Source organism: Fukomys damarensis, unplaced genomic scaffold (assembly GCF_012274545.1).
Source record: "Fukomys damarensis isolate Sample0158 unplaced genomic scaffold, DMR_v1.0_HiC HiC_scaffold_34, whole genome shotgun sequence".
NCBI lineage: Eukaryota > Metazoa > Chordata > Mammalia > Rodentia > Bathyergidae > Fukomys > Fukomys damarensis.
This window is the reverse complement of record NW_022900946.1, coordinates 306,268-319,659: the sequence shown is the minus strand read 5'-3', so window position 1 is coordinate 319,659 and position 13,392 is coordinate 306,268. Positions and strand designations below refer to the sequence as shown.

The window sequence follows — 13,392 nt, the reverse complement described above, 5'->3', positions numbered from 1 at the left end:
TAGTATTTTTGAAAAGGCAAAAGTACGATGATTGAGGGGGACGGGAATTTTTAATTGCAGAGAGAAGCGAATGTAAATGCTGATCGAGGGCAGGTGTAGGCAGTGTAAGAGTCCTAGAGATCTAGGGAAGATCTAGGGAAGGGGGTACTGAAGAGGCGACGGCACGGTCCTCAAAGGATAAGCCCAGACTGGCCTCGAACTCACAGAGATCCTCCTGCCTCAGCCTCCCTCCAGTGCTGGGATTACAGGTGTGTACCACTGCCACCATGTGTGGCTGGAATCCTTGCTCTTAACATGGCTGGGGAGGTCCTGCCTGTGTGATTCCTCTGGACCTTCCCAGCTTGCTACCCTACTTTCCCTCCTCTCCAGATTCCAGCTCATGACCTTCACCATTCCTCAGATGTGCCCTGCACCTTGGCTTTTCCAAGCCTCTGACATGCTGTTCCCACACTCTGACACAGTGTCCATTTTGCTTGACAAATGCTTGAGTCTTTATGTCAAATTAAATGTACTACCTCTGGGAGGCTTTCCTGTCCTCGCTCTGCATATGTTCAGTAACAAGGAGCTTTTTCTGGGCAATTTTTGCTGCAGTTGTTGCAAGCTCTCCCTTAGGACAAACTGAAGTCTGTCCCCTTAGGGCTCCCCGGCTTCAGGGAACATATAGGGAGCTTGGCTTTAGGGTCAATAACACTGGCTCTTTACCTGTTCTTCTCCAGGACATAGCTTTGTGGCCCTTCTTGTCCTGAAGCCTCCTTAAAACTATTAACACCCCTTTCATGGGCCAGAGGCCATACCCGGCCCATCTGCAGAGAAGGACTGAAGTGGCTGTACCTCCAAGTCCTGGATACTCGCTCCTATGGATGATGGGGCCAGAACCTTTGTAGGAAGGAACACTGGTCTTTCGGCAGGGAAGAGTAGAATAAGGGCTAGGATGCAGCTCAGTGCATTGCCTAGCAAGTGCAAGGTCCTGAATTCGATTCCTGTTATTAAAGAAAGAAAGAAAGAAAGGAGTAGCATAAGGGCCTCATTAGGCTTCATTAAAGAATTAGTAGAAAAATCTTACTAAAAGTGGCTTTTGCCACTGCAGTTAGATTTGCTGGCTAATCCTTGACTAAAGGAATTAAAACTTTGCTAGAGGAATTTCTTTGGGAGTCATTAAAAGGACAAAAGTAAAGAAAGAGAAAACTAAGAACCAAAGACCAAACCAGATATAGAAAGGCACCAGATAACACAAATTGGGAAAGTTTAGGGACAGATTCAGCCCCTTTTTCAGAGAGCAGAGAATGCAGGTTTTGTGTAGCTACGAGCAGCACAGTTTTCAAGCAGCTCTGTGGTTCTGACGCCTGCCCTGTGCAGGCTGCACGGTCCCTCCTAGGGCAGACCGCCTGGCCCATCCAATTCCCCCTATTAGCGCATGAGTCCAAACCCCTAGCAACAAGCCCAACATCCAGTCAATCCAGTGTGGACAGCCTGGGGGTGGAGATGGGATCCCTGACCCAGAAAACGGGACCTCACCTCAGAGGGAGTGGCTTTGTACACGTCCCTCAATACCTGTGATGGAGTCACAGTGCCACGTGGCACTGGTCCTGACTCCTCTTCCTCCTACACGGACAGAGAGACAAGCCTGAGCAGGGGGAGTCTGGGGACCCTTAGATTCCAAACCACCAGACGTAACAATAAGAATTTACAACAAAGGGAGGCGAACTCCCCACAGGAGAGATGGAACCAGAGAGGAGCTGACAGGCGAGCGCCAGTGCAGGGATCCAGGAGCATGGAAATCAGGGTGACTGCCCGACAGCACACCAAGGAGGCAGGGCTGGCTACTTAACTTAAAAGAAAACTCTTATTTCATATACAAGAATGCATACATAGGGCTGGAGATTTAGCTCAGTGGCGTCAGTGGCTGCCTGGCAAGAACCAAGGTCCTGAGTTCTATCCCTGATTCCGCAAAAAAAAAGAAAAGAAAAACGATGCATACATAGATATGTATGTATAAATATCTATGTATGTATATTTCACTCTAGGATCACTGTATTAGTGCCCTAGGTCCATGTGCGTCCCTATGCTTAATTACTAACTCTAAGCTGCCTTTTCTATAAGGCTCCTCCTAATGAACCTATCTGTCTCACAGACAAGGCCTAACAAGAACAAAAGGGCAGGAAAAGGTTGAACAAAGCCAATCAGGAGGCACGTGTGTATAGACAGCGGTGCCTGGGTTAGGGTCATCTGACCTGGGACCCATCCAAAGACAGCTTGGAACCACTAGGGGTGTGACAAGTTCCAGGTACCCCCGAGGAGGGAAGGGTTCCTAAAAAACAGGCCCAAGGGCTCAGGGCTAGCCATCTTTTTCTTCCTGCCCGCTCTCTGGACTAGCTTGTTCCTGTCTTTTGCCTCTTTTCTTCTTATTAATAGTCTTCCGTCCTTAAATTCTATCTCTCTAATTTATTATTGGTGCTGAGTTTTTCACCCTGGCTAACTGCGTACCTTGCCATGACATCTTCAGTCCCAACCTTGGCAATGATGGAAACTTCAGATAAGATCTAAATTCTGGGTATTGGGTTTTTAATTTTTCTTTTTTGTACTGGGGATCTAACTTGGATCCTTGTGCTTACACCCTGAGTTAAATCCCCAACCCATTGGGTTTTTTAATTTAATTCTTTTGGAGGGACAGGGATTGAACACAGGGCTTCGTGATTCCTGGGCAAGTGCTCTGCCACTGAGCTACCTGTCCCTCCCTTAATTTTAATATTTATTAGTATGTGTTTGCAGTATCTAATGATTACCTTCACTGTGGTTGATACTGGCTTTTGAGCCCAAGTGAAGTAGCTTGTGGCTTCAGACACCAGCTCCAAAAATAAGCTCATCCCCACACCCTTCCTGTTATTAACCCAAGGTTAAGGCTGAACCGTCAAAAGTGTTCGACAAGAAACTGGGCATGGTGGTGCACATCTCTAATCCCAGCACTCTGGGAGGCTGACGCAAGAGTGTGGCAAGCTGGAACCCAGCCTGAGCAGGTTTGCAACTTCATGAGATCCTACTTGAGGAAAAAAAAAAAAAAGGTGTCTGAGGATGTAGGTCAGTGCAAGGATCCTGGGTTCAATTTTCAGTATCAGAAAAACCAAGTCAGAGAGACGTGGGGAGAAAGAGCAGGGGAAATAAAACCTTCCTAGCTTTCTCAACATCTTGGTAAAAAATGCTTCCTGAGACTTCACATGCCAAGACTTAGATCTGTAGTCCCTGGTACAGGTAATCGCTCCGATTCAAAAGAATAATAAACCTGGAGCAAGGTCCTTCGTTTCAGCCCCAAAGCACCAGGGAGCTGGAGTGGGCAGCCAGGCTGCAGGAACTTGTGCCCTCGCCTACAACGTGCAAGAAGGAAGCAGCCCGGAACTTGCAGGCAAGCACTGGTTCTTGCATACGAGGTGACATGTATCAGTAGGGAAGAGATTTTCCTTGGTGCTCACCTGTGGGCAGTCTGGCTACTCAGGAAGAGCAATTGTCATCCCAGGGCAAAAGGGGAGCAGGACATTTGGTTTCCTGGGAATTATTTAATACAAATCTGGCTCTGATTCAGAAATATCTCATGCACTTTTGAGATAATCAATATTTTAAACCCAACGCAAGGCAAAGAGAGTCCAAAGGGAAGCTGGAGCCAGAAACAGAAACTGAAACTCAGAGCCTGTAATCCAGGCACTCAGGCTGGGGCAGAAGGGTCATGAACTGGAGGCCAGCTGGGGCCACTGAGGAAGATCCTGCCTCAAAAACCAGCCAGCCGCGCTGCTTTCCAGAGCGTGGTGCTGGGCCCGGGTGGGCGACCCCATGAGGCGCCCAGGCCCCGCTTCCTGTCGGGTGGGCGTGTTGGGGACCAGACAGGATGCACGGGGATTGCCGAGTCAGTGTGCACTTGGCTGGGGAGCGGGGAAGTGTGCAAAAGTCCTAGCCTTCCTGGCCGTGTCACAGCGCTCCCCAGACAAGAGGGCTCCAATAGATGAGATAAAAACAAAGACCTTGACTCCTCCCTCTGAGATGCTAACCTAGGTCCCTATCTGGCTATCCTCAGCTTACTGAAGTCCCTGGTTCCGGGGATAGTGCTCTACCCTCCCCTGCGCGCCTTGCTGACTAAATAAAAGGGGGTCCACTGCGGAGAAGGTGGGAGCCTGTCCACCAGAGACTGATTCCTCCAGCTCCCCCAGTGCGCACTGAATGCCGTGTCTGTGTCTCTTTCTTTTATTTCCTGTCCTTCTCCCAAGAGGTTTTCAGGGGCCTAACGGGCTCCAGCACATTGCCTTGCGGAAAGTCACACAAGGAAAGGGAAGTACCTGGGAAGGAAGCCAGTCTTCCCGAGTTGCCAGGCCGACACTGCTCTGTGCAGCCAGCAGTCCTGGAGAGCGGCAGAGGATTGCTGTCAGCGGCCGGCCTGGGAAAGCGTCGGCCCAGACCTTGAGGTTGCCTTCTCGAGGGATGATGAGTCTGCAGCAGATAATGGTGAGACTCAGTGTAAGAGTAAGGTTATAGGAGAAAATGATACTACGCTCGGCTGTGTTGGTCAGATTTATGGCGTGTTCCACGAGGAAAAAACAAAACCTCTCTGTGGAAACTGAAGAAATTCCTGAGAAACATCCTCCCCTGCAAAAACCTCCAAGAGCTCCACTTTATCTGAGGTCCACAAAAGAAGAGGGCATCAAAAGGATTGTCAGCGGCCTGATTCCTCACATCCAGGCTCCTAAACTACTCATAAGATTACTTCTGTTTTCCTGGGCAACGCCTGCTGGGAATAACACAGGCTACCAGCATGCGCTGTCGTCCTGCCTCTCTCTGGAAGAGGATTTCAGGGCCATGGCGAGCCCGTGCAGGGCTGGTCTGCCGCAGCAGAAGTGCTCTTCGGAAGATGTCAGCACTGCGCAGAGAACAGGCAGGGTCATGGCGTTTTGTGGGTGCAGATGAGCTTCTGGGGTGGAGTTTACAAGACTGCCCACAGGCCGCCACCTCATGAAGTTGTTGCGACTGAGGGCTTGTCAGGCAACTTCCCACCCCTGTAGGGAAGCCAGGTCGTGTTTTCTAAATGTAAACGGCTGTTTCGGAGAGGTAACGGTACTGAATGTGGGGACACAGAAAAGAGACGGCTCTCTCTCTGGGGAGGTAGCAGCTGGTTTGACATCAGATGCTGTCTGAAAAGCCACAGAGATTACGAAATGCCTGGAAGCACAAAATATGAACGTTCTTCTTTTAGTGAACGCCTCCGACCTCTGCTGCCTCCTTTCCTCTGTGGTGCAAGGGATGCTGGACCCTCACTGTCAAACCAGGGCTGGTTTCCCGAGTCTCGTCCAAAAGGAGTAGCTCATGGGGGTCACTGTTTCTTAGATCACTGCACCCATATCCACCAGAGGGATGAAGAGGAGGTTCCTCCTTTTCTTAGATTGTGTCTGGCAGCTGGTGCACCAGCATTCCCCAGTGTTTGAGTTCACTGAGACTTACTTATTTTGTTTGTTTGTTTGAGACAAGATCTCACTGTGCAGTTCAGGCTGACCTTGAACTCACTATGTAGCGCAGGCTGGTCTTGAACTCACAGCAATCCTCCTGCCTCAGCCTCCCGTGTGCTGGGATTACAGGTGTGTGCCACTATACCTGTCTTACTTAACGTTTGTCAGATAACCTGCATATACCTATTCTTGGTACTTTCTTCTTCAGTTCATCTCATCAAAAAGATACTAAGCGGGGCGTGGTGGTGCACGCCTGTCATTGTAGCACTCAGGAGGCTGAGGCAGGAGGATCGCTGTGAGTTTGACACCAGCCTGGGCTACATAGTGACTTCCAGATCAGTCTCAACTACACAGTGAGACCCTGTCTCAAACAAACAAATGATACTAACGTGTAGGGAAGCCTGGATACACAAAGCAAGCCTTGAGTCTGCTCACTGTATGGGGTCGGCCTGTACAGTTCGAACCCAAAGCCTAGACATTGCTCAGAAGCCATTTGTGGAAAAGCCAGGACTGGACAGAGGCCAGCAGAAAGGCATGCATTTCAAACAGCAGTGATGACTTTCTTTGCCACCCTCCCAGCCTACATCATCTCCAGAAAGAGGATTTGTCAGGGAAGACACCGATGTTTTAATTAAAGTCTTCTGGGCAAGAGCATCAGCCAACTTAGCAACTCTCCAGATGAGCTTGAGGATGACTTCGGAGCTCTCTGACCGCTGGCTCAGCAAGCCTACTGCCTACCATGGCTTGTTGCCTCATACACAGGGGTCAGGAATAAAAAGTTGGGCACCATCATACGTGTGTTGGATTCTAGGAGCCCAAATCGTGGGTGGTGGCAGAGCGGCCACCATGAGCAGACTCTGAAGTGAGGAAGTCCAGAGCTTACAAGAAAAAACCTAGGCAACTCCACAGCCACACGCCCTCCAGGCAGAGGCGCCGCCGCTTGGAGCTCTGCGGCTGGTGCTGTCTCCCATCGCTTTGCCCCATGACACTTGTCCAAGCCTGTCTTGCCCACCAGTGCCTGGAAAGCTCCGGGATATGAGGATGATCTGGCCAGATGGGAGGATGTGTGTATCACTGACGGGTGGGAGGTTGGGACGGTTGGTCCCTGGACAAGTGTCTTGCTAATGCGGGGAGGTCGGGGCCCAGCGCTCTGTTGGAGAAAGCCTAGGTCTTGAAGAGAAGAGCTGGTTCTCAATTTTTTCATGGTTCTGAACGAATGCAATTAAAACCATAGCTCTGGTATTAATTGGGAGGAATTCCTACTTGACCCATCATAGGATTGTGGCTGTTTTCTGATGCCTGAGTATTACAGAGGACCCGCAGTGGCTTTACTACCAGAGAGCTTCAGTTTCATGTTCTTGGGCCTGCTACATTTTTTGTGTGTGGTACCTGGGATTGAGCTCAGGACCTTGTGCTTGCGAGGCAGGCGCAACTGAGCTAAATCCCTGGCCCCAGTGCTCCTTTCTTCCAATCCTTTCTGCGCCAAGACCGTTCATCCCACCATTGGGAATAGTGTTGCTGGCCCATCTCAGTGAGGAACAAGGGCAGCTTTATGCAGTGTTTGTGTGAATTGAAAGACTGAGACAGAGGTGTTGAGGTGGATGGCGTTTCCTTAGATTCTGTAGAAAAGCTACAAAGTTCCACTGTTGCCACACACCCTAGCCCTCAGCCCTGGCCTGTGCTGCGCGGGTCTTTCCTCAGTGCTGACCCTCTGCACTGCCTGCCAGGGAACACACGGTCCCTGTGTCTCGCTGCTGAACCTGCTGGTGAAACGGGAAATCTCTTGGTTTGCCTGGAGGAGCTTCCTTGCCTCTGGAGTTTCCCGGTGTGTGAGCACCTTGCTTTGCTATCTTCCCCTTCCCCGAGCCTCTGGAGGCCCCGAGAGCCTGCTTATCTGCTGTGGCTGCTCAGCTACTTCTCAGCCCCCTGCTTCCCTCGCCCACTCTGGTCCTTCACAGACTGCTGGGGTCAGGGATTAAGAAGCCATAGAAAAAACTCAACTATATCTGGTCTTCTTGGGTTCGCTGGTGCACACCTGTAATCCCAGCACTCGGGAGGCTGAGGCAGGAGGATTGCTGTGAGTTCGAGACCAGCCTGGGCTACATAGTGAGTTCCAGGTCAGTCTCAACGACATAGTGAGGCCCTGTCTCAAAAAACAAAAACAAAAACAAAAATTTACATACGCACACACACACATATATGAAAATACACTTTGTAAGGACCCATTTTTTCATTTTTGGTGGAACGCTTGTCAACTCCTACAAAAGGAAGGGAAAAAACCCTTACCTGAGAACCTTTCTGATGAACGTTTGCCTTTTGTATACATTTGCTCTTCAGAATAGATCCGAACACGAATGGTGGATGTTTAGAAATACCTGCTGGAGGGCAGTAGGAGAAGGTGAAGCTATTGACGAGTACTCCCTAGTTTGCATGGCTCACCTCTGTACATGCAGTCACTTTGCCCGTCTTCATTTCACTTCAATGCACACCTCAGGTTGGTCAGGGAAAATAACAGGTCGATGGGCCGGAGATGTAGCTCAGTGCCACTGCGCCTGCCTTGTGAGCACAAGGTCCTGAGTTCAATCCCCAGTACTGAAAAAACAAAACAAAACAAAACAAAACAAAAAACAGGTTGAAGGGAAGGCAGGATTTGTGCATCTGGGGCCAGACATACCTCAGTGTGTGTTGCCTTAAGAGTTTTAGGAGGGAGGTCAGCATTAGGCTTGCCATAGGGATTTTAAAAAATACACTAGTTCCTAGCTCCCTGCACATATGTCCCATGGGCTTTCTTAAACTAGCAGTAATCCCTACTCACTTCTCTGCCCCATTTTCTCCCAAATATACTGTGGAGCTATTTTGTTACCTTGTTATAACATGAATATTTTTGTGGTAGCCTCTTTAATCTTAGTAATTTTCATTCCAGAACTGCCTGGTGTTAAAATACTTAGGAACCCATCTGATGAAGGAAGTAAAAGACCTCTACGTTGAAAACTACAGTACTCTAAAAAAGATCGAAGAAGATATCAGAAAATGGAAAGATTGTTCTTGGGTAGGAAGAACCAACATAGGGTAAATGGCCATACTTCCAAGACTGTTATATATATATATATATAATGCAATTCCAATCAAATTTCCAACAGTATATCTTAAAGAATTAGAGAGAACAATCCCAAAATTCATTTGGACCCAGAAGAGACCTAGAATAGCAAAAGCAATTCTGGGCAACAAATAAAAAATGGAACAAAGCTTTTGTAAATGAGGGAAACAGAGTTGAACGCAGAGGAGGGGAATGGGAAAAAAAGAATCAGCAAAGATATATCATATACAGGTACGAATCCCCTATGATGTTATCATTATATTTATCAAAACTATACCAGTAAGTGTTTTGCTTAAAAAAAATGCCTTGTGTGATGCTTTATACTCTGTAAGATGTGATTTAAAGGCACAAGGGCATTGCCCTTGTCATAGCAGTTAAATGTACATTGAACTATTTTTCTATGATTTTCTTTCTTTTTTTTTTCTAGTATTAGGGTCAAACTTTTGTGCTTGTGAGACAGGTGAGTTTTCTATGATTTAAAAACAAATCACTATAGCAAAATAAGTAAGCAAACTGTTGTAACATGTTAGGTCATGGTGATTTATGTATTTATATTTGAAACCAGATTTTTATAACGTATACAAAATTCTCAGTGGATTTATATATTGTGAAATTTTTATTCAAGATTCAGAGATGGATTATGTTTGACAGTAAAAGCTGAAATGAGACCATTTACGTTTTTTCCCCCTCAATGAGTTTATTGGTACATTTTAAAGTATACAGTACAGTTACATTCATTGTTGGGATCTTGTACCTTTACATGACAGGTCTTGGTTCTCATTTTTTCCCCTTGTCCCTGCCCTCCCTTCACCCCTCCCCTCCCCATTTACAAACCCTTTATTTCCATTTTTTCATTTTCTCCTATTTTTTTCTTTTTCCTTATTCCCTTTCCCTTACCCTTAGAGACCATTTACTTTAAAACATGGCACTGTGTAAGTTTGGAAATGTACATTAATATTTACTGTACACAATATATTGAGTTTGTTTATATTCCAAATTTTTACACTTAAGATGAACTAGCTTTAATAAAATTCAATTTTTTCTTTTTTTTAAAGGAATAAACTATGGGGGATATATCTTGCACAAAAAAGTTTATTATTGTATTCTCACTGGATCATATCTTATTGCAAAAATTAAAGCACAATTTACAAGAACAACAACAACAAAAAAAACCCAACTAGCCAACTAGCCTGTGTCCCAAACAAAACAAAATAGAAACTGGGGAGGGGGGTTGTGAAAAGAATGAGCAAAACGAGGTAAAGGCTGAGTGAGGCTGACACAGAGAGAAACACGAAGGCCAAATGAGAGGGAATGAATCTGTGTGTTCACCCATTATTTATTAGTTGAGCACTAACTTTGTGCCACACATTTTTATCCTAAGCTGGAGACAAGCACTGAGCAAAACTTATATTCTAGTAGAAGAAGACAGACAATAAACCAATAAACAAATGATACGTATTTCACATCAGATGCTGACACATGCTGCGAAGAAAAAGCAGGGAAGGAAGGTATTGGGATGATGAGACTTAAATCCATGACATGAGCCAGGTGGTGCACACCTATAATCCCAGCCCTTGGAAGGCCGAGGCAGGAGGATCAAAAGTTCAAACCCATTCTGGGAAATTTAGTGATTTAGAGACCCCTTTTTGAAAATAAAATCAAAAATTAATAAAGTAAATATAAAGGGCTGAGACTATAGTTCCATATGAAGCCCCTAGTTCAATCCCCAGTACTGCACAATCAAACATACAAACAAAAAAACAACAAAACTCCAGGAATTGCGGGGCACGGGGAGCCATCTATAATGATCCCAGTTACTTGGGAGACTGAGGAAGAAGGATTGAGGGCAAAATGGTGAGACAATGTTTCCAAAAAAATGGGATGGAGGACCTGAGAGGAGGCCTCACAGAACGTGACGTGACACTGAATGCAGATGTGAGGCAGGAAGGGAAGAGGCTGTGCAGTATCTGCTTTTACAGTGTGACTCCTGGGTTGATGCCTGTAAATAGCTTATGGCCGGTAGCTTTACTGCCAGTGTTCAGAGCCCTTAGGAAATGCCTGCTTCTCAGAAGCGTCTTCCAGGTGTAGCTGGCCTTTGGGTTTTGAGTCTGCTGCAGGATCCTATCGCTTCAATTTATTGGGGATGAGAATTTTCTTCCTATTTGGCCCATCTGTAAGTTTTTTTTTTTTTTTTTTTTTTTTTTTTTTTTTTTTTTTTTTTTTTTTTTTTTGGTTTTTTGAGACAGGGTCTCACTATGTAGTTGAGATTGACCTGGAACCATCTGTCAGTTCTTTGGCACTGGCTTTAGGTTCTTTTTTTTTCTTTCCTTTTTCTTTTTCAAGACCTTTAGGCACTCTCAGTATTGGTATACCAGGAAGAACGACTGATTGGCCCAGTTCTGTCACCTTGGCTAAAGTAGTACAAACAACAATAGCATCAAATACAGCCAGAAAATTACAAATTGTAGCCCTTAATATGGCAATTTTACCCTAAGGAGAAGATTTAAAAGGGGATGGGGGTAAAAAACAGAAGTAGAGGAAGAGATCCGAAGCAAGACTGGAGGACAAACTTTAGGAAACTGGTGAAGGAGACAGGTGGGCAAAGCAGGGCATGGTGGTGCATACCTGTAATCCCACCACTCTGGAGGCTGAGGCAGGAGGATCACTGTGAGTTCGAGACCAGCCTGGGCTACATAAGTGAGTTCCAGCTTAGTCTCACCTACATAGTGAGACTGGGTCTAAAAAAAAAAAAAAGTGGGAAAGAGAAAAGAAAACAATAAAACAAGAGTAGAACAACAACAAAAATCTAGAAACTGTGTTCAAACAAGAAAAAAACTAAACGAAACAAAATAAGAACTAGCAAGGAGGTTAAAAAAAAAGAAAAGGAAAAAGAAAAAGAAAAAAGATTTAAAAACCCACAAATCCAATTCAAGGTATGTTTCTGCTCACTGTTAGGGAATGTGGCAAACAGAGTCCAGAGCCAAACTGATTAATCCCAGCAAGCCAGCTGCAGCTTCATGATGGGGCAGTGGATAACCCCAGCCAGCCGGCCCCTTTAGTTCCTCTGAAGTTCAGGCCGGTTTCTGGCTCTGAGGCTGGAACCAGATTCCTTGAGCCTACAACAGTCTATGTGTCTCCTTCCAGCTTGAACTCCACTCCCTGACCTCCTGCGGATTTGAACTTGGCGCGCTCAAGGCCCTGGGAGCCACCAGCTGGAGTCCACCCACAGCTGTTCTGAGTTCTGAGCGCAGCTGCCCCCTCACCAAGATGGCTACCGGCCAGTCACCTGTCCCGGGTGAGGTCTGAACCCGGATAACTCGCCAGCTGCTGCAGTCTGGTTCACCCACTGCTCTGTTCCGCTGGTGTATTTCTCTGTGGAGGCCTCTGAGGTCATCAGTAGTTACCTTGCCTCTGCAGGTTCAGCCCGCTGGTCCCTCGGGCTCTGGGAGAGAGCACTGCTTGGTACCTCGCTCCTCTCCACTCTCCCTGTGGGCTTCGGTTCTCCCCTCAGATCCTCCCTGGGTCCCGGGGACCCCCCCTCCTTGGACTACTACGTTCCAGTGTTAGGACACCAAATCTTGGAGAGGCTCTTTCTCTGCTGCTCACCGCTCCACCATCTTCTCGGAAGTCTGCTGTGCAGTATCTGGGTTTGAAACCTCTCCCAGGCAGAGGGAGAGGTAAGTGTAAGGTTCTTGTGGGACGGGGAAGCTGGGTAAGAAATAGGCCAAGCGATGAATGGGGTCAGATGCTGAATGAAATCTGAACTGAGACTGAAAGGGAGGCCCTGCGCTTCTGGGGCAGAACTGAGTTCTGGCTGTGGGCTCTGGATTCACCTCATTCGTTTATTAAACTTCCTATTATTCATTCTCCCAGCGCTCAGGGGCCCACTTGGCTCTGGGCCGTTAAGCACTCAGTGCGGGCGGGGGATGCTGTCCCCTGACCTGTGGAAGAAAATCTTTCAGGCCTTGTGCGAGGGGGGCGATTCTGTCAGAGACCTGGGTGAGCTGGGAGCTTGGGAAGCCAGCGGGTGATAGGTGGGGAGGGGTTGTAGGCAGGGGGAAGGAAGCCAGAGTGTAGAGTGGAAGAGGGGAGGGAAGGGGACTCTGCCTGGTTGTGGCATTTCTGTCCCCCGCTGGCTCCGAGCCCCGACTTCAGGCTGGGCCTGAAGAGCAGTGGATGGGCCAGGACAGGTGGTCCTGCCAGCTGACTGCTCAGTGCTTACTTTTAGAACAGTTTCCAGAAGCGATGGGAGGAGGTGGGCAGGACAGCTAAATATAGCCCTGGGGCCGGCTCCACCCCGCTGCCCTCTCTCTGTTCTGGGTGCGCCTATCTCCCTGGTGTCCACGGCCTGCCCCGCAGCTCTGATCGTGTCAGGAGGCCTGGCTCTGGTCCTCCTGGGAGTCTCTCGTGGCCCAAGATCTCTCATTGGACCTGTGAGTGCTGTGGGCTTGGAGGTGTGGGGGCCGGGCAGGCTGGGGACCACAGTGAGGTGAGGAAGAAGCCAGCTGGGGCTGGGGGCTCTGGAGAATTTGGGGTTGGTGGTGAGGCCTAGCCTGGGTCAGAGGCTGCGGCCTGGGGTGAAGACCGGCAGGCACGGTGAGAAAGACTGCGCTTGGGACGGGGCTTGCGTTAGGAGCTGGAGTTCACAGGCCCTGACTCAGGAGTATTTTTGAGGGTTCTGAAGAGAGCAGGGAGGCTGTCTTTAGGACTGAGACTGAGTCCCTCTTCCTCCTTGGCAAATCTGGAGTTCCTTCCAGCGTGGGCTGCCAGGTGCTCTAGGCTGGGGCTCCTCCCTCGGGGCTGCAGGCCCCACCG

General features: G+C 48.0%; 1 protein-coding gene and 1 pseudogene across 1 annotated transcript in view; both read left to right on the top strand.

The window, feature by feature from the left end:
- The first annotated feature begins 3,715 nt into the window (after positions 1-3,715).
- LOC104857532 lies at positions 3,716-6,655 on the top strand (annotated as a pseudogene).
- A 3,773-nt stretch (positions 6,656-10,428) lies between these two features.
- Positions 10,429-13,392, top strand: part of Trim72 (tripartite motif containing 72) — a 7,186-nt gene continuing 4,222 nt past the window's right edge. The window contains exons 1-4 of the mRNA XM_033758719.1: positions 10,429-10,512; positions 11,722-11,877; positions 11,978-12,254; positions 12,937-13,010. Coding sequence (XP_033614610.1) covers positions 10,429-10,512; positions 11,722-11,877; positions 11,978-12,254; positions 12,937-13,010 — 591 coding nt within the window. The remainder of the gene's footprint in view (positions 10,513-11,721; positions 11,878-11,977; positions 12,255-12,936; positions 13,011-13,392) is intronic.